The sequence below is a fragment of the Anas acuta genome, chromosome 4, assembly GCF_963932015.1.
Source record: "Anas acuta chromosome 4, bAnaAcu1.1, whole genome shotgun sequence".
Classification (NCBI taxonomy): Eukaryota; Metazoa; Chordata; class Aves; order Anseriformes; family Anatidae; genus Anas; species Anas acuta.
In genome coordinates, this window is record NC_088982.1 from 9065629 (window position 1) to 9091514 (window position 25886).

The 25886-nt window shown below is 37.9% G+C and overlaps 1 protein-coding gene across 3 annotated transcripts in view; it reads left to right on the plus strand.

The window, feature by feature from the left end:
- CFAP99 (cilia and flagella associated protein 99) overlaps nt 1–25886 on the plus strand; it is a 56927-nt gene that overhangs the window by 25927 nt on the left and 5114 nt on the right. For all 3 annotated transcript variants that reach the window (XM_068679719.1, XM_068679720.1, XM_068679721.1), the window contains 8 exons: nt 3949–4029; nt 6198–6263; nt 7191–7250; nt 9381–9469; nt 11532–11736; nt 13468–13609; nt 14832–14983; nt 20103–20308. In XM_068679719.1, coding sequence (XP_068535820.1) covers nt 3949–4029; nt 6198–6263; nt 7191–7250; nt 9381–9469; nt 11532–11736; nt 13468–13609; nt 14832–14983; nt 20103–20308 — 1001 coding nt within the window. The remainder of the gene's footprint in view (nt 1–3948; nt 4030–6197; nt 6264–7190; nt 7251–9380; nt 9470–11531; nt 11737–13467; nt 13610–14831; nt 14984–20102; nt 20309–25886) is intronic.

A 25886-nucleotide genomic window follows, 5' to 3' on the forward strand; every position in this document is an offset into this window, starting at 1 on the left:
AAATAATACATGTGTTGAATGCTCTTAGATACCATTTACATCTTAGGATGGCGGCGCAATTTAATGGCAGTGTGTTATACAGTTAATGGGATTTTACATTGAAACAGCTTAATACCAGGCTCTGAAAAACTGCATTTAATAACTACTTAATCAGTATAGGAATGAGTCATATTGCTGTCATTTTAGTGACTTTATAATGTGCAGCCCCTCTCAGAATAAATTTGCTTTAACGCAGATGCATTTACTGAAGTTCATTTGTGTTGTTAGGGTTATACTAAATTTGGTTTACATTTTGGCCAAGTCTGCAAATTTAAAAGCTCGTGTGAATCTAAAACCATTAGCGTAGTAGTGACATATGTTGTGCTCATTTCTGCATGTGTCTCAGCAAATTAAGCTTCGCTTTAATTTGCCATATTGTTGCCAGCATCCCTGTTTTAGATCCTGTACTTTCAGCAGAGAAAAGTCAGCCCAGTTGCCAACAAAGATGCAGGAAAGTAAGTGCAGGCCTTAGTTTTGGCTACTCTGTGGCAGAGAGTTGTATCTATTTGAGATGAATGCACAAAAGAAAACCTCTTCCAGATTATATCCCATAATCTGCTGTTCCTGTCTGTTTTCTCACAAAGTTGTTAGTTTTCTGAGATATCCATTTTTTCTCATGGTTCTCATTCATCTGTCAAAGAGTTTGCCCTTTGGCATGTTAGCTGGGAATACTGCAGTAATACGCTAACTACAGGCAGAGCCACTTTGAAACAACTGCATGAATTCATATGGAGGTGTCTGAATTTAAGCAACAACTACTGGGAAGTCATTGCATCCCTATGGTGAAATGATTTAATTTTGATTAATAAGATTATTATTTTAGGTATTTCTTCCTGATACATTGCATTATGTAGCATAATTAAAATAAAACACAAAGTAGGATGGGATGTATCATGTACATGAATTTAGGGATAGTAACACTGTCTTGGACACTGAAAACACACTTCAGAAACTGGAACGGGCCTCACAGGGCACAGAGCTGCTGGAGTTCAAGAAGTATTTGGGCAATGCTCTCAGACACAGGGTCTGATTTATAGGTGGTCCTGTGTGGAGCCGGGATCTGCACTCCATGATTCTTGTGGGTCCCTTCCAACTCGGAATATTCTGTGATTCTGTGATTCTAGGTGGGTTATTGTGGAAGACAGAGTAGTTGTCTTACTAAGTGATCAGTATTGAGATGGGACTCTCCGCTGGCGTTGGGATGTTTCACTGGGGTGACATAGGCCTGAAAGGTTAGGATTCATCCTCATAACTCATCCTCAGTCATCATCATAAACATTCATCAAAAACTGATGAAAAGGAGAGATTTTCCTTATTATTTCAGCTGAGCTTCACCAGTGGACTTGCTTGATTATTTAAAATAATTAAAAGGCTAATACAGATAATTTTGTTTACAAATCTATAGATCAAACAATATAGTTACCTTTTTTATTTTGTTTTGTATAAAAACAAGCTCTTAAAACAAGCACTGCATTAGTCTGTCCTTGTCTATCTTATAACAGTAATTTAAAAAAAATACAATTCTGATCACTACCAAAGGTCAAAGTACTTATTTGTCATTTTGCATATTTTCCTCTCACACCTTTTCCTGAAATTTATTTTCTCTTGTCATTGTTAAATTGCCTCATCTGAACCAATATAAGGTATTTCTACTTGGGTGTGTATTTTGGGGCTGGTTAAATAAAACTGAGCTGATTTCTTAAAAATCATTTGTCATTCTCCAGGTATGTGTCTCTCTGCACATTTAAGGCAATAACTAGTCTGTGTTGGGGCTGGAGTTTATCCAGGGCTGCAGGAGGATGCATTCAGGAGCAATTTGTTTCAGGGCCCATTAAAAAAGCTTCTAGTTCTGCTCCTTTCTGCATCCATGCATGGTGTCAGCTCAGTGAGTACATCATGCAGGTTTGTTCTTCCTTAAATTTCTTGTTATACCTACTCCTTAAATAAAACCTCCAGTAAAAGAGCATCCAGAAAGCACAGGTGAAGCTGGCCACAGGCAAGCTTGGTGTGCCGTACTCCCAGCCCCCCTTTTTTACTTCAGGATTAAGTAGGTACGGTTTGGCTTTTCTGATCTCCCTACTGCTGGAATTTGCAATTTGCTTAGAGTGATTTATTCATCCTCGTCTGGCAACTGCACGCTGTTTATTGTTATAAAGGGTAATTGCGGTGTTGTCTTTCTGTCTGTCTGGTGGGTACTCATCACCATGGTATCTGAAGGCTAAATTACAAGACTAGGATTGTTTTTGAAACATCTTATTGAAAAGTTGCCTCCTTGAATTACTTGGAATAAGCACAGAAGTTTCTGCAGAGAGATCTTCAGCTCACACTGGCAGATGAGTACAGTTTTGTAGGTAAAGCACATGACTGGGAAGAACATTGAAAGAAACTGATACTCATTGCTGTGCAACCCTTTGCAAATTCTCTGGGCTTTAATTTCTCCATCCATAAAAGCATAATAAAAAAAAAAATAGATACTGCTGGGAAATACTTTCAGTTCTACTTCACTTAAAAAGCTCACAAAAATACTTAAGCAGTCTCATCCATGCATTTAATTGCTAGCCTTTTCTATTTGTGCATTTGTTTTTCCTGTAGATAATGATGTCAAATAGCAAAGGCAGTAGATAACATGAGTTTTTCAAAGCGTAGCTCTTTCTACAGTCCCGTAAAGCTGGTTGGGATCCCCCTACTTCCCTGAACTGAGTTCCAGAATGATACAGATTGTAGATTTTTCCCAGTAACTCCTGAATTAATTCTATAACTTTGAATGGAGATAGAACATTTTTAGCAAGACAAATACTCAAGCAGATGCCCCATAAGCTGGTGGACTATCTCATCCACCCAAGAGGGAGACATCCAGTCTTTTTCCAGATTCTGCTTTTGTACTAAAGGTATTGCTTACACAAATACTGAAATGCCCCAGAAGCCTGAGCCTAGATCAAAACGATGCAGTCCTGTTTCCCCCTTCTGCCTAGTTTATTGTTGAGCCATAGGACAGCCAGACTATAAATCTTTCCTGGTCATTTTATCTGTACCACTTTCTGACATGTGAATGCTTTCCTAAATGTTTGACTAATGCTGGGAGGGTCCTCGCAGTCCTCTACCTCCAAACATTTAATCTACATTTCCAGTGATGTCCCTTTACAAGCACATCGGGGCAGCCACAGTATAACAGAAAGAAGGTTCATTTGGCCTGTTTGTTGGTATTATTATTATTATTATTATTATTATTATTATTATTATTATTATTATTATTATTATTATTATTATTATTATTATTCTCCAGTAGTGGCCAAACCCAGACGTCTAGGAGGAGCACAGGGATAAGACAAGCATAGTTGCTGCTTTCCCCAACAACCTTCTCAGTTTCCAAACATTCAAAGACGTCCTCAGTTACAATGCAGTGCCTGGGTGTTTAATAACCCTCAAAGTATTTTTCTTCCCCAGACTTCTTTGGACCCTCTGTAAACTTGTCAACACACACTGTGCCAAAGAGCTCCACCACTTAACTTTGTACAGCTACCCTATCTGGCTGTCAGAGCTATGAAGCTGAAGTTTGTGTGATGCCAGACAGAACTTTTCCCCTTCTGGTAACTTCTTTTTCCCCTTCATCGAGCCTATGGTGTTTACTATTCCCTCAGCCTTTCTTGTACTAGTTCCAGATTATTCTTTCTTTCTGGCCCTTTGTCCAGGGCTTATATTACACTGCACAGGTCTGAAAAGCCTGGGTGGTCCCAGCTAATTGGAATCTGTCCATGGCTTCTATGCTGGCACTGATAGAAAAGAATCAATATTTAAAAAATAACTGCAGTTGTTTTACAGTAAAGGTGAATGTGGTGTTTTCCCTGCAAGAATATATCACTTTAAATGTTTTATATCCCATACTGTGGATATTATTTTCTTTTTATTTAGGTTCCTCCAAGTACCTACAAGCCTCCAAAGGAAAAAAAGCAACTAAAGGAAGTCAAAATAAAAAATCGACAGAAAGCAGAAGTAAGTGTATTAAGTTCCTGTTCCAGTGTTTTCTTTCTTCTGAACTCTCTGTTCTGCAATTTGTACCAGTTCTCACAAATCTAAGAACTCTATCTGAAACATATTTGCTTTTGTAGCTAATAGGCCACGGCTCTTTCTCTAAAGTCATGAGGTCTGTGTTCTCTATTCTGTTCTATCATCCTTTGCCCATCTTCTTTATTTTATTATCAATTTATTAAGATCCACCTTTTATTATTAAGGTCACCTTATATTCACAAGAATTACATGAGGGATTATGCAAATAACTATGTAAGGTAACAGAAATGCAATTACTTTCTTCTCTTCACCAGCTTGAAACTGGCTCTTTTACTCCCACAAGACATGTGGATATTTAAGGCATTCACTTAATAATCAAGGCTTCAAAATATGAAATATGTTCAATATTTTTGTTTGCTTTCTATAGTAACTGGTAAATAACCACATGTCATTACTGATTTAAAATATCAGTAGATCCTGAGTTCTTTTTCATGTGGAATCCATACTCATTCCTTAAGTGGACTGAGGGAGTGGGAAGTCATCAGGATCTGTAAAGAAGCAGAGTACATGGTCTGTATGTTAAGAGAGCAAGAGAAAGGAGGGCCTCGTAAGTACCCTCGCAGAAAGACACAGATTTAGTTATTTGAATTGATCCAAACTTTGATATGAAACCTGTTCAATAAGTTAGCTCCTATCATGGTTAAAGCGGATTGTTGCCTTCTTCTCCTTGGAAGGGAATTAATTAAATGTCAGTTCCCACTTTCTTTCTTCCTTCCCACTATGTAATCACCATATCCAACCCAATCACAGCGTGTGATAAAAGGTGTGCTATTTGACTTGTTTTTATCTGCACTCTCCCACCTCCATTCTGAAAATGCCTTCCTTTAGCTTTCACTAGCTAGTACAAGACCATTTATCACTGTTCTGGGCTCTTCATGTGTCCTTGTGCATGTCCTTGTGAAAGGGGCATTGGATTCTGCTCCTAAACGATGGTAAAATAGTAAAAACCTTAATGTGTGATAGATTCTAGGGGGATAAACTTTACATTCCTTTTGCTGGCCCATCACATTGCTTGGTATTTCATTATCAAACAGTACTGCATTATTTATTATCCTTGTATTGTTTCCACATTGTGGAGAAAGCACATTGTATGCTCATTTATACGTACAAACTTTCTAGAAAAATTGGGGAGGAAAAGCAGGATATCACAGTGCCTATATTGTCAGAAATCTATGACAACTGTAAAATCACTTAACTACCAGCCACATTCTTCAGGGGGGAAAATGTGTGAATGCAAGGAACAAAAGAAAACCACCGCAGAAATCAGATCTGCAATAACAGCAGTTTTTGTTGCCTTTGGAATGTTATAAAAGGCATCCAAAGCATTCCAAAAGGTCAGTTCCCTACACTGTTTGCTAAACAAGCTGAAATGTTGGGTCCTAAAAGAACTATGCATTAAGAAATGCCATTTGTTTCCTAGAATTCTTGCAATAGCTATAGATGGCATTATAAGTACTATGTCTGAGCAGCTTTAAAAGGCAGGAAGCCATACTCAGTACCGTTACGGATGTGTGGATGTTATGGACAGCTGACCACCTGAAAGATATTGGAAAATCTAGCCTGTGTTTCACAGATTGGATTAAAGATTACTGTTTGCAATCAAAAGAAATATCCAGAAACAGGAGATGTGGCTGCCTGTACTTCCCCCTTGGAAATGACAGACAAAATTAGTGTTACGGATGTGCCCATTGGAGCAACCCTTGGTGCTCAGATCTGATCACAGTCTTCTGATTTAACAGAAGAACAAAGCCATCATTTATTAGCTATGTGCAAACAGTTACTAGCTATGGTACTGATGTGCCATAGATGATTATGAGGCTTTTAAGGAGAAGTTGAATGAGTAACATCTTTCACGTGGGCAGACGTAGCAAAGGGCCTGATGCCCTATGCAAAGGATACAACTAGGTAGAACTGTGCAGACAGTCAAGACTGTCAATGTTAAGTCCAAGACTTTCAATGTTAAGTCCAGGCTTCATTCATTGGAAACAAGTTAGTATATTGATCCATACTGCAGGGTTTTTTTTTCAGATAGAAAATTCTTATTAGAGAATTTAAACGTACCGTACTCCTTAAGTTAATTGCTTTAATTCTAGGATCTGCTTCTGAAAGCAAATACTGACCAGTTCAAGTGTGCAACCACGAATCCAAAAAAGGGAGAGGTATGCTTTTTTTTTTTACAAATTACACAGTGTGAAGATGAAAAATGGCTGAGGTGTATAAAGATATTGCAAAGTATTTGAAAATTTTTATTTGTCACACAACTTGCGGTTGTGTCGACAGCTCACATACATATTATTTTCAGATTATGCAACATACTAACATTTGCTTCTTTGCATCCATAGTGCACAGCCCCCTTTTCTTCTGGTCCTACTTTATTATTCTGCTAATTCTGAGACCATGAGCTTTCCTGTGATACTACAAGTCTCCAAACCACCAAAATTCCTCTAAACCCACATATTATTTTTTCATGGAGCAGTCAAGCTGAGGCAGTAACACTCCCATTCATACAGAACTCTTGCTTTGGTTGATTCCCCATTTGCAACTCTGTCACCAAACAATTCATTACATCTGCATATTCTATTCCCTGTGTTCATCCCCATAATATCCAGACACATTTGCATCAGTATTACCATAAAATGAAATTAATAACCATTGCTAGAATTCTACCACTTTAATATATATTTTTTAATATCCTCTGGCACTGTATTTTGTCTTCCCAGTATCTGTTTCAGCTAAGAGCTGAATACATTCATGATCTATACATAGAACTCAATAGTCAAATGAAACATCACTGTTTTTGGTATTATTTTAGTCAAGAAAGGTTATGGAAATCAAAGAATCTTTGCAATAACTTTTTATTTGCACCCATGTTTGCATGGTTATTTGATAAGAAATATTTCCACTGCATTGGTTGTATATAGCAAGTTTTTGAGGACATAACAATCACAAAATATATTCCATGATCACAGTTGTTACTGTAGATGATTATTCAAGAGTGATTTTCTGTAAAGATCTAATATTCTTCTGCTGAGTATTTGAAATTCTCACTCTGAAATGAAAAAATGTATTTTTGGTTTGAACTGCAGAACATACACAACGATATGAAGAGTAGGCCAGCATTCCGGGCTCAAAAGATCCAAAGCAAGGTGAGTAAAAGTTCAGATTCCATTTCTGAATGTACTTGAAAACTTCAGAGTAAAATAACACAAATTTTGTGGGAATGCGAGCTCTGCTGGAATCCAAGGTTTTACACGAGTTGTGCAGGAGAATGAGATGGATTAGGGCTAAGGCTGTATAGGTCTATGGATGTTTTACAATCCACAAAGAAATGGTCAGGGAGCAACAAGAGTGTGGCTACTCCAGGAGGGAGGACAAACTATGAACCAAGGGTAATAAAATCACAGGCAGTGCCCTCACCAAGCAGGACATAGGCTACGGTATCTGAACAGGCCAAGGCTGGTGATAGTGACAGGCTCTGCTGACAGCCAGTCATCCTTAGACAAAGCAAGGTCCAGGGTCAACCCAGGAACTCCAGTCAGGAGACATCGCTACAACATCAACCCAGATCCATGCTGGAAGTCCAGTACGGACAGCAGGAGAATTGTGAACCCATGGTTTAAGAACTCAGCACAGGGACGGAAGAATTTTGTATCCATAAATCACAGTTTCGATATGAGATTCTAAAGAACGAAGATTCCAGTTAATGATTGTCTGATATGCAATATACAATCTGTCTGGATGTTTGTCTTGTGTCCTTCAGACATGTAGTCAGGTCACAAAATCCACTATACTGATTGTTTCTCCACTAGGATTTCCAAGGGTGGGAGAACTGTAAATACAGAAAATGGTCTGTTCACCGTTAATGGTACAGAACATGAAAACTCAAGTTGCTCTCTCTGCAATAATTATGGTACAGATAATGTTTGCTCTTATATCATTCAATCTGTCACCTTTCATTTGTTTCAAGTTCCTATCCAGAATAATTTAATGAGGAGACTGTGTTTGTATTGTGACCTCAAATACCTTGTGAGGTCTACCTACTCTTTAAAGCCATCTTTAAGTACATTGTTTGGGGTTCTTGTCCTAATTCTTTGAGTTATCATCATTTTGCCAAGAAATAGGCAGGTAATTAATTTTTGTCCATTAAAATGGACAGCTCCATTCCAACTCTAAACGTGGAAAACTCAGTAATTCTACTCACTGAATTTCTAGGTGGTACCATGCATTTATTATCCTCAACATGCCTAATTAATATGAAGTATAAAATATCCCTTTGCTTTTCCAGTTAGCTTATATGTTTCAGGAGACTGCAGAACATATTTGCACATACAATATCTGCTTTAGTGATTCTCTGCATCTGTTTCTCAGCTACTCATTAAGTTGTTAATTTGGAGTCTAAATAGACGTTTGGATTCTAAACAACTTGTCTGGACTTAGGTCAAATGTGTTGTGATTGAACTTGGTTTTCTGCAAGAATGATCCCAGTTCTTATCCCACTTGCACTGCTTTGTCTTGGTTCTGATCAGTTCCAACTATACACATCTGCAAAGGTGTTATATTTTGTTATCTGAACAGTCTATGTGTTCAAGGAGCATTTTAACTGGAAGAGAGATTGTTCCCTTCCTCACACAGTATTTATAGGTTGTCTAGAAGTTAGTCCTAAGGCAGTGCTCTGAAGAACCACGGAGCAGCTACAGGATCTAGTCCAACTTGTACCATGAAGGCTGAGAGTCACTGAGAACTTTGCTGCCTCTGTCTAGCAAATGGATATGGCAATTGGTAATACCAGCTGTCTTAGAAATATTATTAGGTTAAAACAGTGATTATTTGCAAAAAACTTTTAAGACCTTTGTGTGCTTATGATTTACTTTAATGTTTTTGGCCAAGTTGTTTTCCCTCAGAGATAGGCACACAAAATATTTAACTTTGGAAGCAGTTGATTTTCTTTGTTCAACCCAGATAGAATCCATGCACACTATGTATATGAGCACTGAACCAATGAAAGGAAGTGAACACATTCCAAGGGATTTGACATGGTCCAAGAGTGATTACAAATTTATAATCCACTTGGGGGACTTTGCTGATTTCTTAAGCAGCTTGAGTGGTTTATGAACAGCATGCAATTTCATTGTGAATGTCAGATTAATGCTAGATGAATGCTTTAAGCAAAATTTATGCTGTCTTAGGTCGATTTATTTAACCCATTGAAATGTTTTTATACTCTGTTTTATAGTTTACATTACTAACGATAGTATGTACATTCCCTTTCTTGACAGATTGACAATATACCTATTAAATTAAATGCAGCAGCTATTTTAAGGGAGGGTGCCCTCTATCAGCGGAAAATGGAACAGGAGCTCAAGAGGTACAATCAAGCATCTTTCTCAGATTATTTTTCACATTCATTGATACAGAATAATTAGCCACATGAAAATAACCAAGTAAACTCCAAGTAAAATAATATAAAGGATCTGTTGTAAGGCATTAGGAAGCTGTTCTATAAACATATAAACATTGCTGACAAAGAGAAAAGTAGTCTAAAATGAATGTCTACATTAAAGTCATTTTGCTGTAGATGCTGTCGAAGTGTGACAGTGTTCTGATTTCACACTCTGGGTAGTGTCCACTTGTAAAGTCCAATACAAATCACTTGTTATATTTATTCCAATTCTGCCAAATAAATAATGTCCCAAATACACATTTACCCCTGTCCATTATAAAAGAAGCATATATTTTAAGCCAAATCATTTCATATACCTTCATTTTCTTTGACAGTTTCTGGGGAACTAAATGCCAGATTTGATAGTTGAACTTGTTTATCCGTATATAAAAATACCTGTCCATTTCTATCACAGTCAGCTGTCATGGAGAACTAAGAGCTTGCTGCTCCACCGGGCAAATGAGCCAGGAGCAGAGAGTGACAGCAAGGCATGTAAGGACAACATCCTGACAGCAAGTACAGGGGTGGGCACACGCATACCTGCAGCATAGCTTAGGCAAGAACAGTGGCTGTTAGCACAAACCGAAATGCAGCTCCCAGAAAGAAAGTCCACGCACACATAAGAATTTTCACAGCTCTTCCTCACACAGCTCTTTTCACTGCAGTCTGATCCAGTGGTGTACAGCTGCACCACAACAGAGCTGCCTTTGAACACAGAAAACTAAATCCTAGGAGTGGGGAACAAAAGGTTGCAGGTTCTTTTGGTGCTGTTAGGGCTCTGACATAAGGAAGCCTGACTAAGTGGCATAGGTTTTCAGCTGATGTTAATTAGGGAGAGATTGACTTCTGAATGTACACTGCAGATTGTATTATATAACTAGAAATACAGAACATTTTCAATAATAATTTTAGCAAAGATAAAACCTATACCATTGTCATCTTGATTTAGTATTATTACTAATCCACCTAACTTAGCAGGCTAAGGACTAAATATTAGCATTTTAAATCCTGGAATGAGTGCCTAAAGTTGGATTTAGTTTTTGGATCTAGCAAATTTTGATATATGGATCAGGATTTTAGCAGTAAGATATTACACATCACTCAGGTTGTGCTACCTCCTATCATTAACAGATGTGTATGCATATTGAGTTTTTTTTTTATACAATTATGCATGATACCGTTCACTCTATCTGGCAGAATTTTATTCCACTTGGTAAAGGAAGAGATTTTCCCCTCAACTTAACACTATTTTATATTCATGAGATGTAATCTTCAGCTGCATTCAACAAACAGCACATACATATATATGCATTGGGGAGCAACAATAAGGCACAACTCACTGCATTTTTGTGTCTCTGCCCAAATTCTTGGCTCATTCAATCCTCTGCTGCTGGACTTTGAGGGGCCTGCTGCAGGGCTTTGCTATGCTTCTCTCTCAACCAAGCACAAAAAATAAGAATGTGGTTTTGCTTAATAACTGAATACTTCTTGTCCTCGTTACATGTTATAGGATTATTTAATTGATACAGTACAAAACATACAGAATTAAGCAGAGAAAGATTTTAGTTCTCTGTGTAAAAGTGGCCAAGAAGACTGCCAAAGAGAAAAGTTTCTTGTTCTTTCTACCTCTAAGCAAAGTAATCCTCTGAGAAAATGTACATACCATTGGCCTGATTCTTCTTACTCCTTGTGAGAATACATATATAAATAAAGTTAGCCCTCTCCTGGGGCTTTACTGTTCTGAAAAATTTCACACCCTCATGCACTTTTTTCCTGCCCAGCTTTCCCAGGCTTTCTTCATAGTAGGATCTCCTATTACACTGGAATTAAAATGCATTTGTGAAGTGACTTAGCTACGACCACCTTTTTTCTTTGGAGAGATCAAACACGTTATGTCAGAACAAACTGATAGAAATGTTTTACAAACCAAGGCAGTTGCTGGAGAGCCAGATCCCTACTATGGTATACTCTTCTTTCACTCTTGCAGAATTGAAAATTTGCTACGAGGGGCTGGAGACCCATCTGAATTCTTGGAATGGCAAAAACAGATGCGTGGTAAAGATTTGGAGGAGCAACTGGCTGAAATAGAGTGTAGGAGGCTTCAAGGGAAACTGAGTCATGAAGAGGCAGTTTTAGCCCATCAGAATGTAACTCAAGAAAATAAGAAGAAAGCTGATCTAATGAGAGAAGAGGTAATATATATAGTGTTGTTCAAATTTTGCTTGCATTAAAGCAGTGCAAAACTTACCATAGATATAACTAGTTATAATATATATATATAACTCTTATAATCAGTTATAAAAGTTCTGTACAATGTCTTTACTCACAGGAGTCTGCAAACAATGAAAAAAATACTGCTATAGCTTCCAGACACAGCAATACTTATACATCTAAGCATTTTTTACAAGATTTTGATTTGACTGGTAGCACTTCTGAGTTCAGTTGAACAGTTTAAAGCATGTTGCCCTATATTCATGTCATTGTTAATATTCCTTCTACACAGATACTGAGATATTAAGCACTGTTTGTAAAGAAATCATCAATATATGACTAATTTCATTATCTTGTTAAAATGAGAGCCACAAATATAAAAGAACTTGTTTTCTATAACTGATATAATTCAATTTACTTCATATTATCTGACATGCCTGGATCTCTCGTAGGGGAAAATTCAGACAGGGAACCCTCATTAGATCTACGTACATGAAAAATGAATACTTATGCCAAGAAGTACCTCTCACACATTTCACAATCTCGCAAATCACATTTTTTCCCAAAACATTGTTAGATCTTTTCATTTTTTTTCCCAAACCCCAATACATTTCTCGTGGTTTTCCTATAAACTAAGCAAATGCTCAAGGAATCACCGATACTATAGACTTAATATTTTTAATAGTCACTATCACACATGGTGTCCACTGCTTTTCTTGTCTCATCCTGGTTTATTGCTATGCCCATAGGCTGGCCAGTACTTTTGGCCACCTCTCACAGATGTCTCAGTAGTGTCTCAGGAACTTAGGATTGGGACACAAAGGTTTTTATAAAAGCTATGCTACAAAAGGGAAATGTGCTTAATGTGGTCCTTTTTTGTCCTTTAAAAAAAAATCTGAACCTTTTTTGGCATTATGTCTATCTAGACACTCTGTAGCAAGAACTTAAAGTGAACCCTAACATGTACAACTGTGCATGGTATGGTTGGTCACACCCATTCCAAAATGATTGTAACTATTATATTCACCTTGATTTCAGGGCACGTATGTTTTATTTTTAACAGAAATATCCCAATCTATATTTATCTGGGAATGTGCAAATCAGACTTGCTCTAACCTCACCAATTCCTGACAGCTCCCTTCACTTTCCAACAGATGAGAGCAGGGCACTCTATCCATGACCAACAGCTGTCATGGTGGCCTCCCTCCTTCTTTTAAAACTCTGGTATTCCATCTAAAACAGAAAATACAGAAAAGAATGTTAGAAAATGGTTTTCTGCTTCCTGTTTGTTTTGTCTGGCAAAGAAAGGAACGTGGTCACTAAAAGTGGACTTTCTGTACGTTACAGATACACAGCTCAGGCCAAAGAAGATCCTGCAGGCATACAACTGTCTGTGTATTAGACTGGCACTCTTCTTGGTATCTCAAAATCAGATCCAGAGATTATTTTTTTTGTCTACTTTTAGAAACATATGGGAGAAAACCCTGGGAAATCACAGTACAAATGTTATGGAGGGCTGTGGTGTGAAACTAAAAGGTAGAGAGGGATGCATTAAAACCGGGTCTTTATGTTGTCCCCAGCCAAAGTCCTTTGCTGCTTTTATGAATGATGTAGTGCTACGAATCCATTTACCTTTGCACTGTTTCAATGATTTGAGGCTCTCAGATCACCAGTTATCAGTAATTTTATTAACCTGTTTGTCTGGAATTTAGAAAGCAGAGCTGATGCACCAGTATGCAGAGAAACGTCTCCAGGAACAGAAAGAAATGAGAGAGCTGGTGGAGCAGGTCGTGGAAGGACACAAGAATGCAAAGCAAGCAAAACTAAAGCTTCAGAAATACAAACAGCAGATAGGTATTTATATATTGCCAGAAAAAAATAAAGAAAGAAATAAAAGAAAAAGAAAAATAGAAAGAAAAAAAAAAAGATGATGCCAAATGTCCCCAGATTATTTTATTTTAGTGGGGTAATTACAATGTTTACTGAAAGGAAAGGGAAGCTGAGGCAAATACTCAGGATATACATTCCCAGAAATGTAAGCATGTGAATGCCAGTAGCAGGTTTGTAATGGGTAGATCAGAAATTCTAAGCTACTGCTCATGGGAATTACTCTTTGTTTAAAAGGGAAAAATACAGCACTAATGTTCTGCAACTGGTTTCCCTTCCATCTAAAAGCAGCATATGTGAAATGACTGTACATTTTGTCAAATCAAGTTTTGAAGCTCAGCTTCTTGTGATTCATACCATTAAGAGAGGATTTGCCTAGCAACCACTCTGAAAGAATCATAGCTCAAGATTATTGTCTTCTCCAGAGAAGACAGTCTGGAAAAGAAGATTGTAGCTGAGGAAAGAAAAGACATCTCCCAGAAGGGTAGGATCACGAGGGAGGAGGATGTAGCACCTCCAAGACAGACCACTCATTAGGATGAAGAGAAATGATGTTACTCATCCTCCATAATTCTTAAAGAAAATTCTTCAGTTAATGCATCAGTGAATGAAGTCCAGGCAGAAGGCCGTTCTGACTGGCATGTCTGTACTTACTGCAGTGCAATACCATCTTAACCTCTGGTGTACAAGTGGGTTACCTCTGTGCATATTTTAGTGAGCAGAAGACTTTTCTCTGCTTATCTTACTCCGTACTTGAATTTGAGGGGGCAGAGAGAGTTAGCCAGTCAAAAATGGTCTAGCGAAGCCTACCAACCTTTGTAATTCAATGATTTCTATGATATATATATAGCTTGAAAAACTATGAATGTTTGATACTGCATCATATCCTTTTATTAAATAATGAAACAGTATACATTAATTAGAGCAGAAATTAGGATGCAATAATTCAAGTGTCTTTTTTATGTATGTATACAATATGCTTCAGTGTTGAATAGAATGATAGATACTGGAGGTGGGAAGTACTCATTTGTTTCTCTAATCATTCCTCCCACCAATGACAGATTGTTCCCTCAAGTACCTTTAGATCCGTATTATTATCGTTATTCACAAATGCGTATGAATTTTCCTCCAGATGGACTACTTGTTAAAATATGCAATCAGCTAACAGAGATTAGTTCTTTTCTTTCAGTTCAGGAAGTTAGTGAAGAAAATCGAGAACTTCTTCGGCAAGCTTTAGAAGAAGAGGAGGAGAAGCTTCGGAAAAGATGTGAATTAATTCAACAAATACGAGCCATTGAATCTTTACCAATCCTTAAACACAAGTTTGTTGATTTAACTGAGGTAAGCCCAAAAGGAAGAACTACAGTTTTTACATAGATGCATACTGTGTGTGCTTCACATGTTCAGAGGAGTTGTGTACTGATAAATCTCAGCCTGCATGCGTAGTGTTAAATACAAAGTGACCCCATGACACAAAGTTTAGTTTTGAAATGAAACTTTCACAAAGTTTATAAAATAAAATTTTTACCATGAAGAATATTGTGATGGTAAGTGAGATCTTACGTAAAACTTCTCATGGTAAGTGAAATCTTAGGCCCTTTGAACTTTCTTTGAATTTTGCCAATGGTATCTAGGTTTCCTCAGCGTCCTTCAGAAAGAGACTACAAAGCGATGACAACGTGTGCTATCCACCTTCAAAAAGTCACAGATTCATCAGTCCTCAGTAAGGACTGACACAAAAAACAAAGTGTGAACTGATGTACTGTTTTATCATAGTGCTGTGTTGATTGCCATGGTAATTGGCAAAATTAATTTCCTGTGCTTTCAAAACTGTCAACATTCAGGTATACACAAGAGATTGTCTGGAGAACCCAAACCTGCTGTTCTGTTACAATGTACTGTGCAAATGCCTTGTCTGCGTGTGGTTAAGTCCACAGTAAATATATCCCAAACTTCTTGGACTTACTATTGATACACAACAACTAATATGCCTGGTACTGGGCTTGGCAGTGAGCACTTTTGCAGAATTTCCAGACTTAGCATCTAGAAATCTGTTATCCTACCACTAAACTAGAAGCAGAGTAGCTAAAAGATACTCTTCCATTTTTCACACCCAAATTAAAAAGAATAACATAAAATAATATAAAATGACCCCACCAATTTTAAATATAATCATTTTGTTTGTTTTTTTCTTGCTTTTTTTTATTAGCATTCAAATGAAGGTAACAAACTCAAAACCATCCATGGCTAGTCTGCAGAAACCATACAGAAGGAACAGGTCTTCCCTCCATGGGGCTGTTCAAACAGTCTGTATGATGCTTTAGTTTTATCTCCTGCTCCTCTGAAGAGAACTGAGACATTCACTGATTGTAAAGCTACCTGCTATATTTGCAGGCTCCAGATAAAGCACCCATCTCATTTATCAGAATTTAGAACACATTTAATCTTAAGTGTGAAATAAGTGAACGATAATAAAACCAACTCCCCAGATGTCAAATCCTCCTTTACTTTCTTTGCTTCTCCACCTTTCCAGCCAAAGAATGCAATTCTTCTTTCTTCTTTTTCAAACCCAGACTCACTCCAGCCATTCATGGAGAAATAATACTGAAATCTAATAAAAACAAAACAAATAAACAAACAAACGAAAAGAAAAAGAAAAAGAAAGGAAGAAAGAAAAAAAAAGAGAAATAAGTGAAGAGTACAAATAATTACTTTACACCACAGATATTGTAAACTGTCTTCATAGAAATAGCAGAAAGGTACTCCAATCTGTAAGTCTTTTACTGCTCCAGATAGAGCTTCACATTTTGTCATCCCTAAACAGAGCCCTTAGCACGTGGTCTCACTGCACAGTTATTACCCAGATGATTCAGTCACAAGATGTAGGCTGCAAAGTCATAAGATGTAGGCTGCAAAGACACAACAGTATAATGTAGCTGGATGTGGAAATGTCATTACTTCTTCAATCACAATGGTAAAATGGTGCAGGTTCTCATTCAGGCAAGTGAAGGTGATTGGAATGTCAGTACTTTTTTATTTGTGAACCTAGTTCATTTCATTGCCACTTACAGTGGCTGTCAACCCTTGACATAGATCTTCTGCTGGAATCGTGTTTGTTTCTAAGTACAGATATGGCTTTAAGTGCATTTTCCCATCCAGCTCATCTGAAAAGACAGCGGAAAAACATAACTGGTTTCAAGTCATACATGAAAAACTCATTTGAAATCAAGCTTATGCTATTTGTAAGGTTACTGTAGTGTAAGGTTGCTGGAAATGGGCTGGCCATACAGGTCATATTGCAAGTATAAGAGAGTCAAACTGAATGATATCTCAGCTTATTTCACAGTTCCCTTATACTTGTTATTGCAATGGCTCTCAAGAGTCATTTAGCATTCTTTTGGTGATAGCTTGCCCTATTTTTCTCTTTCTACAAAAGGCTTTTTCAGGCTCAATAAAATTAAGTATGTGTCCATAAAATTCACACTCATTCTCACAATTTTTAAAGTACCCAGTCCTTAACTTGATGGTGCTTCAGTTGCCCAAGTATCAGCATTATCTACTGCACAAGTATAGAAACTTTCTTATTTTAGGAACCACTTCACTGAATATTTTTGAAATGCGCACACTCAAAGTATTCACCTCTACCATTCTATGCTTCTAGGAAATTCTCTTCCCTGGGCCTTTTTGGTTTCTGCTTACCGTGCTCACACACAACCAGTGGGACGTATTTGTTGTAAAACATTTTCCTTTCACTTTCTGTGAATACAACTTGGTGGTCATTGCGTAGTTCAAATTAGAGGCAAGGTATGATAGCATTTACCATTTGCAAATTCACCCTAAATTGAAATTTGAGAAGGAGATAAATGATCATTTATTGTTTCAGTAACCTATGGTGTTTACGAATGGTGTTTACATGTCTATGAAAAAGATGCAAAAAGAAAACTTTAATATTGAACTCTTCCATCAGTCTTCTGATGTTACTGGTGACCAATGCTTATTTAGGTCATGTTCAGTAAACATGAGTGTGGAAGCAGAAACCACTGAACTAAAACTGAAGAGTCAAGCTTTAGGTGAAAAAACAGTGAGGTGATGTTCTCTTCCTACTTGCTCAACTTCTGAAGCTTTAGGAAGAGAAGCTGTGGGGACCAAAATGGTAGGAGGGACTCCTTGAAATGTTGGAGAAGTCCCCAGGGATGGCTGCCCAAGGCACGTTCTCCTTCACTGCTGTGCTTGTATGACCAGGCTCTCCAGACTAACTCAATACTGAGCCCCCTTAAGCACTACTGCTGTAGCGGCAGGTGGTTAAGCCTGGTTCTTTGTCTTATTTGGTGTTTTTCTTCCCACTGCCGTTACTATTTTCTTCACCTCTCTCATCTTTCACCCAGATTCATAGACCTGCTGCTCTGAACAGCCACAAAATGCTCAGTCAATGAAGGGTTCCTGACTAGGCTGCTTAGATGACACACCAAGCCAGAGAAGAGGGACAGGGACCACATCAGTTCTTGCAGCCAAACAATCAGAGCATGTGTCTTTGCCAGAGCACCCTTCTCTTTTCCTTTTTTTCCTTCACATTCTGTTTTGTGAAAAACCCAAAAGCAGAAAGGTAAATAGTTTTCTGTCAACAAGCAACTAAGTATTCAGTACAGGGGCTTTTTCCTGCTAAAAAGGATTGTTTGAAACACAAAGGCTCTTTTAACTGAATAATTTCCATTAAAGTGATTACATTGATTTTTACTTACATAGATTTATCATTACCACTTAATTTCAGTCTTAGAAATAAATTTGGAGGAGTGGTTTTTCTTTTATATTGCCCTCCTCTAGTTCAGCCTTTCCAAACCTTGTTATTAATTTTCTATGTTCTATGTTCTTAGTTCTATGGAACTAAGTAGACCAAGGCCTTTGTGATTAAAATCTTAATGATTATATCACTCTTAATTTTGTACAATTTTATCTGGTAAGCATCTTGACTTCCTGCACCCATCATATGCATTCCATTATAACATGCCATGGTACCAGATATGTACCAAAGATGTGTACCAAAACTAGGTTGACAGACAAAAGAATGTTAGCTGATGTGTAAGGGGTGAAATTTTCCAGAGAAAACTGCAGAGAGGCTCAATATTCATGTGGCTTTGTGCAAGTTTTCCTTTTATGCAGGTGTATAATTGCATTGACACAGGGAAAGGGAGAGTTTATGTAAGAACAAGGGCTGAAAACTTCAAATATATACAACTGTTTAGAAATGATCTGTCTTCAGATGTAATCTAAGGTGCAGAAGTCTCTCATTATATCTCAGAATCAGGCTCATTATCCCTCTGTCCTGATTTGGGCTGGGATGCAGTTCATTTTCTTCCTAGCAGCTGGTATGAGGGTGCGTTTTGGATTTAGGATGAGAACAATGCTGACAGCACACTGATGGTTTAGGTGTTGCAGCGTGGTGCTTACACTAAGCCAAGGCCTTTACAGCGTTTCACACTGCCCTGCTGGAGTGGGCTTGGGGTGCACCAGGAGCTGGGAGGGGACAGAACCACCACAGCTGCCCCAAACTGGCCAAAGGGACGTCCCATGCTGTAGGACATCATGCGGAGCAATGAAACTGCAGGGGCTGCTCTGGGGGGGATGTGGGGTCACTGCTTGGGGACAGGATAGACATGTGGATTCACCAGTGGGGTGGGGAGCAATTGCATTGCACATCACTTGCTTTGTATATTCCTCTGTCACTATTATTACTACTGTATTCCATTCGTCTTCAGACCTATTAAACTCTTACCTCAGTCCATGAATTTTAGCTCTCCCAGATCTCTCCCAATCCCACGAAGGGTGAGTGAGTGAACAACTGTGTGGTGCTGAGCTGCCTGCTGGGTTAAACCACTACACATTCTCATTGCAAAGCAGATTTTAAAAAGCTTTCTTTAAACATTTGTGTTTGAATAATTTAAATTTGGGCATTTTTTTGAATTTCCTGTATACAAAGCATTTTTTATTCCATGTCTTTTCAGATAAAAATAGTAGATGCCATCATAGATCAAATCTGTAACATGGAAATAGATAAATTAAAAAAAATCCATGTTTTTGAGTGCAAGGTCAGTTCTAGTTTTACAAACTTAGAAAATATGCACTTTTACACATTTCAAAACTTGTAATGTCTAACTAAAACTAAAAGATAGGTCAACTACTATTTTTCTGGACAGCAAATGTGTTTATGTCTAATCTACACTATATTTCAGTGCTTTTGCATGAAATGTTTTGTGAGCCTTGTGTTTTTACACATACAAAAGATGAGCTCTACACCTCAAAAACAGCTTGTAAATTACAGTTAGGTTAGAGCCATGCCTGTCGTTTTTGAAGTCAAAATATGTTCAGCATGATTTGGAACACAATCAAAATATTCTGGTTTTAGTCATTTACTCTCCCCTTGCCATTTACTGTGTTATTTAAACCTATATTTCGTATTTCCTAGACTGGTGGCCACGGTTTAATTTGTGAAATGTCAATAGTGGAACTACGTGAACGCCTCGCTCTACTCAAAGAAGCACAGAAGGCAGCAGAGGAAGAGAAGAGAGACCAGATAATTCATGAAAAACAAGCTAAGGAACAACTTCTTCTAGATAAACTGGACCAGATTTCTGTGTTCAGAGCAGAACTTGGACGAGCGGCTGCCTTAAAGTCAGTATAAAACAGCATACGACATTTAGCACATTACAACTTTGTTAATGTTTTGCTAGCCCCTTCAGAATTAAAAAAAAAAAAAAAGGCAAAATACTGCCCTTTTATAAAGCAGTGTGATTTCTGTCAAAGATTACACTGGGACCAGGATTTATTCTTGAAAATATTTTGCATCAAATGTAACAAATCTTTTTCATCAGTTTGAATTTGTGGTTGAAGATGCTCTATAGGCTAGTGTTGACAGCATTGCCTCAGGATTGGGAGCCAAACTCGTATCTTGTGAAAGATGCTCTGCCTTTCTTCTGCTCCTTTTCAGTTAATCAGAACTAATTTGATTTTATTAAAATCATTCTAACTTGCTACTAAAAGTGGCTTCTCATTTTCATCTAAACCAATACACTAGGGCTATAGTCTTCTTCCTTGAATTTCATTTGTTATGTAAAAGGGCAGGCTTTATTTTGGAAATTGAAGATATTTTAGGAAGGAGATTTTCTGATAATAATAATAAATTATAAATTAAATAAATTATAGCAGTAGATCAAAGAGAAAAATCTTTGCTTACAGGCTCTCTGATCAAATTTTGTATTCATTATTCATATTCATTATTCATTATCGTATTTATTATTCATTGTCATAAAGGATCCATAACCATCGTAGATGGTTACATATGCAGAAGATAGGTCCCTTCCACAAAGAATTTAAAATCTAAGTTGAAACTATTTGCAAATAAATCTGAGCAGGAAGAAAGCCTGTGTAAAAGTATAAAATATGGCACACCTCTTGATCTTATGCCATCTTTAATGCATCTGGACTATTTGCTATTTTTTGCAAGTTTTCTTTCACGTTTTTTCTTTTGTGAGTTAGATAGTTTAGTCCTTGTCCTGCCATATTTATCCTGCAAGCCGGTGTTCAGGGTGGCATTTTGAAGACATATTCTATCAGGCTAAAAGCATGCGTCTTTAGACACGTCTTAAATTTGTGTTTATCACTTAGATATCGAAGGCGGCTTCGTAAGAGTTCAGTTCATGTTATTGGTTTATCTTCCAGTTCTAAATCCCAATCACAGCAGGCAGTATTGGTGTATTCATTCAAATAGTTTTCACCGGTCCCAGCTGTGATTCGGTTTGCTGCTGACAGTTAATCTCCAAAGAGTGAGGTTTTACTGTGTTAGTACTCGGGAGCATAGTTTAATGAGTTTAATGAATCAATAACTGCAGCTCCAGTGGATTGACTGCATAGATCAGTGAACTTCTCTTCTACAGCGTCTATAAAGAGAAGACTAAGACTAAAGGACCTGAAATGGAGTTAGAGCTGGAAATAAATTCCCATCTCCAAGCATTCAGTGTTGTGAAAGCCTGTGGGAGCATTTCAAGTCATCCTTTTCCACCAGAGATTCGAACTAGGCATTAAGAACTTGTATACCTTACAAAATGTGTTTCTTCCAGTGAGCACTCTAATAATCATTTGTTATGGTAGATACACGGTTTGTGCACATTGCATAGTGCTGGGTTTCTTTAATACAGGCTCTTTGCCTTAATTCAAATCTAAAACTCTTCTGATCCTGAAATAAGCTATGCTTGAATGCGAGGTTAACTTTGATTCACTCTTTGTCCCGACATATTTGAAATGTTATTTAGAACAGACCACCATGCAAAAGATGGTAGAATCTAAATGAAATTAAACTCTGAGTTTGCAAGCTTCTATTCAGACTCGTGATGAGGAATACAGGAATATACTTTATTTTAAGGGAGCCCTGTTTGCTCTCCAAATAAGGCAAATATAAAGTTTCATTATAGATGTTACAAGACATTTTCTTTCATGTCTCATAGTTTGGGAGCATCTACATGTACTAGGAAGAGGCACCATCAAAACATACTAGAAATGTTGTTCTTCAGAAATGTATTTAATGCATTATCATCCAGAATGCAAATCTGTGGTGGTGTTAATATGCAGCATGCTGGCCTATTTAGGAGTGCTAGACACTTTGCTGCAGCTTTTGTTTTTCTCTAAACAAGCTGTAGGCTTCATGTGTTAAACCTGATTTACAGATCCAGACTCCTGAAATTTCTATCAAGTCAATGTGAGTGATTAGTTGTTTGGCTTGTATTGATATACTGCACAGAAGATGTAAAGAGCAAATGATTGTGTTTACAGAATTAAATCATAATTACAGGCATAGAATAGCAAATCTTACCAATGGTGCTCATAAGATAGCGCTGTGCATCAACAAAAAATTACACGTTATATCTTCAATTGTGTTATGTTGAAGGCTCCTGCTAATCAGCTGAAGTGTGATGGCTAAGCTTTTCCCAACAAATGTGCTTTAGTTAGTGTCAGCTGGAGTTTAATTGGGTCCCTACCAAGCAGGTTCCTTTCAATATCATTTACAAACAGACATACATCAACACAAAAGAAGCACATTGAGCAAGCATATAATGAACTATATTAAACAAAATAGGAAATGGAACATGAAAAATTACAGAGACATCAGCCTTTAATAGACTGCAAGCCATGACATCCATCACAGCAGTAGCTTTGTGAGTGCCTGCAGAACACTTAAGAATCAATTCAGGATATACGCAGGACGTCCCTTTAATTGCTAGAACTTCACACAGCTTGAAAATCAGCACTGGCATATGAAGTGGACAAACATTGGAGTTCTCAGCTTTCAAACATGAACACCAAAATATTTATGGCCATTTAAGTACATGCTAATGTACTATGGGTATGTGCCTGTATGCTTCAGATCTTTCACACTAGTGAGGCTATGTCTATATTGCAGGTAATTAAACTCAGTAAGAATCAAGCAATAGATAAAATCAGTTGGTGCTGAGGCTCCCTCTGTCCACATTATCTGTGGTTTGGTGGTTTTACTTTGGGTTAGATTTAGATTTAGCCTGGTCTTGGGGTTGTATGTTCTCCCCATTCATGTGGTTTAAAGCTGTTTAGAGGAAAGCTATCTCACAAAACTTCTCATACTCAATTCCTGGCTCCCCTGCAAGTCCCTCTAGGAAACACCACACTGTTTTATTGTCTCTCACATTTTAGTGTCTCACATAGCTGACAGTAGCACATCCATGCGCCCCCAGCCACTGCCACATATGCGAGGCACACAGAAGCCAGCTGGGCACAATGGTGCCTGCTGCCCAAGCCTCCTCCCCTGTCCAAGCCAGGACAACATCCAGATGAAGGCAGCAGCTTCTGCTCCAGGGTGACAATCTGAACTAACACCAGGTCTGACTTAGCGACCAAAGGCCTTCTTGGAGTTGGAAAGATGTGATAGAGGAATGCCTGCCATGCTACCCCAGTGCGTGGCTATTGTTTCAGGTCTTCAAAAACATAGCCTAGAACACTGAAAAAAGGCTGAATGATTAGCAGTATGAGGGACCTGGGTTTGGTGTTTTGTAATATTTGTGATTTCATTCATTTCACAAATTTCGCAAGTACTTAGGGTGCCGTATGTGATTGCAGTAGGGAAGTAAGATTTGTTTTCTCAATCCCTGCTGCTGGTAATCAGTTCTTCACTAGCTTGGAAACAGTAGGCAGAAATTCACCAGCAATGATGGATCAGCAGCATAAATACCTGAAAGGAGGCTGTAAAAAGATGGAGCCAGGCTCTTAGCAGTACCCCGTGTCGGGACAAGAAGCAATGGGCACCAAATGAAACACAGGAGGTGCCATCCAAACCTGATCAGGAAGCTCCTCTGTGCTGTGTGGGGGACAGAGGTTGCCCAGAGAGGTTGTGGAGTCCCCTCCTTGGAGAGCTTCAGAAGCCACCTGGACGTGGTCCTGGGCAGCCCTGTCTGAGCAGGATTGGAGCAGGCGGCTTCCAGAGGTCCCTGCCTGCCTCCAGCACTCTGCAGTTCTGTGGGTGAACACTGATTATACAGCTTGATAATCTTTATTTCAGCTGAGGAAAACAGAGTAGCAGTCACTTCCCCACCTGAAATGAGGTGCTTAGCAAGTTAATTGGTTTGGAAGAGAGCCAGGATTCGAATGCTGAAATCCCTCACATTAGTACAAAACAGTAATCAATCTGGCAGTAGAGTATGCTTAAATATGAAAATAATGGCTCCCCTAACAGTGAGCTGTTAACAGATACATTCATTTTCCTCATCGCAATAACTGAGATTATAGAGTGCAGGACAGATAAAAGACAAAGAACTGTGAAGTACAGACAGCCCAAGCCACTGAGACTGAAAAAATGAGGAAATAGCAAAAAATTGTATTGTTTATTGCAATATGAGGCAACCATACTTGTTTAAGTTTCCTTCTGCTGTTAAAAATATACTTCTGTTTGTTGCACAACACAGGGCTAGTATTTGTAAGGTGAGCCTATAAAACAGTCCTAGGTGCTTAAGTGATATTTTGGTGCCTAGAGTGGTCAGGTAGCCATTTGTACTCATCTGCTGCTAGTACTGAGTCAGTTAGGAGCTGTCATGCATCTATGTATGTCACAGTTTCAATGCACGTCTGGAGTTTGAGAATGTAAATGAAGGCACTGCTTGGTTTTCAGGAGGAATACCCTGAGCAAATCTACACTCCCCATTTTCTAAACACAGCTGGGATCACCTAACCTGGCTGTTCCAAGGGCTTTCATCTCATACAGGGAAAACTTTTAGTGCTGAGTTGCTTCTTCTAGGCCAGATGACCTTTGGACCTACAGTCCATGTGGCCAAATGCTAAAACTGCAGGGCAGATAAATAATTACAAGGGATAGGTAAATAAGAAGAACCTGGACTGCCAAATTCCATTACAAATTGTAAAATGTGACGTAAAAATATACTTAAAAAAAAAAAACACCTTTATGTTATTTAAGGAAATTACTGAGGGAATGAGTATGGGATGTGAACTTCAGTTTACAAAGCCTGGAATATTTTTTTTAAGTAGAAAAAACACATTTTACCCATCACTGACGGAATTGCTCTGCACTTATCACAGTGAGCCAAAGTCTTCCTGCTGTTGACTGTATGCACAGTATGCACAGGAAGTGAGTAGAGAATGAAATGAGTAGTAGATAAAAAAATAATTTAAAAAAAGTTTTATTTATTTATTTATTTATTTTTTAATCCGTATTCTGTTGAATCTCTCATTAGTTCCTTCCCCTCCTCCTTTAAGTAGTTTATACATACACCCCACAGTACTACAAACCTCCGTGGGCACATACAAGAATCTCATCTCATTCCTTACCACTAAAAGGTAATTTCTGACAAAGTCACTAAGCAAAAACTGGAGTTCATTAAACCATTTCAAATACATATGGACATTAAAAGGATTGCAATTTTTTTCAAAGTCTTTAGTAGGGAAATAGTTTTTTTTATTTATGGCAGATTCACAAAGAGGCAGAAAACTCATCTGAGACCATAAGAAAAGACACAAATTCTCTCTTGGACCAAAGATTTGACAATACCTTTTAGGAACTAAGACCATTCTTAAAGACTGCTTTTATTCAAGTTGTTTATTCAATACCAATAACTGATGTTTTCCAGAAATTATCAGATAATTTCCTATTGAATCTGGAGAAGATTCTTCTAGCCATGTACTATCCCATTCTGAGTGACTATTACTTTGCTTCCCA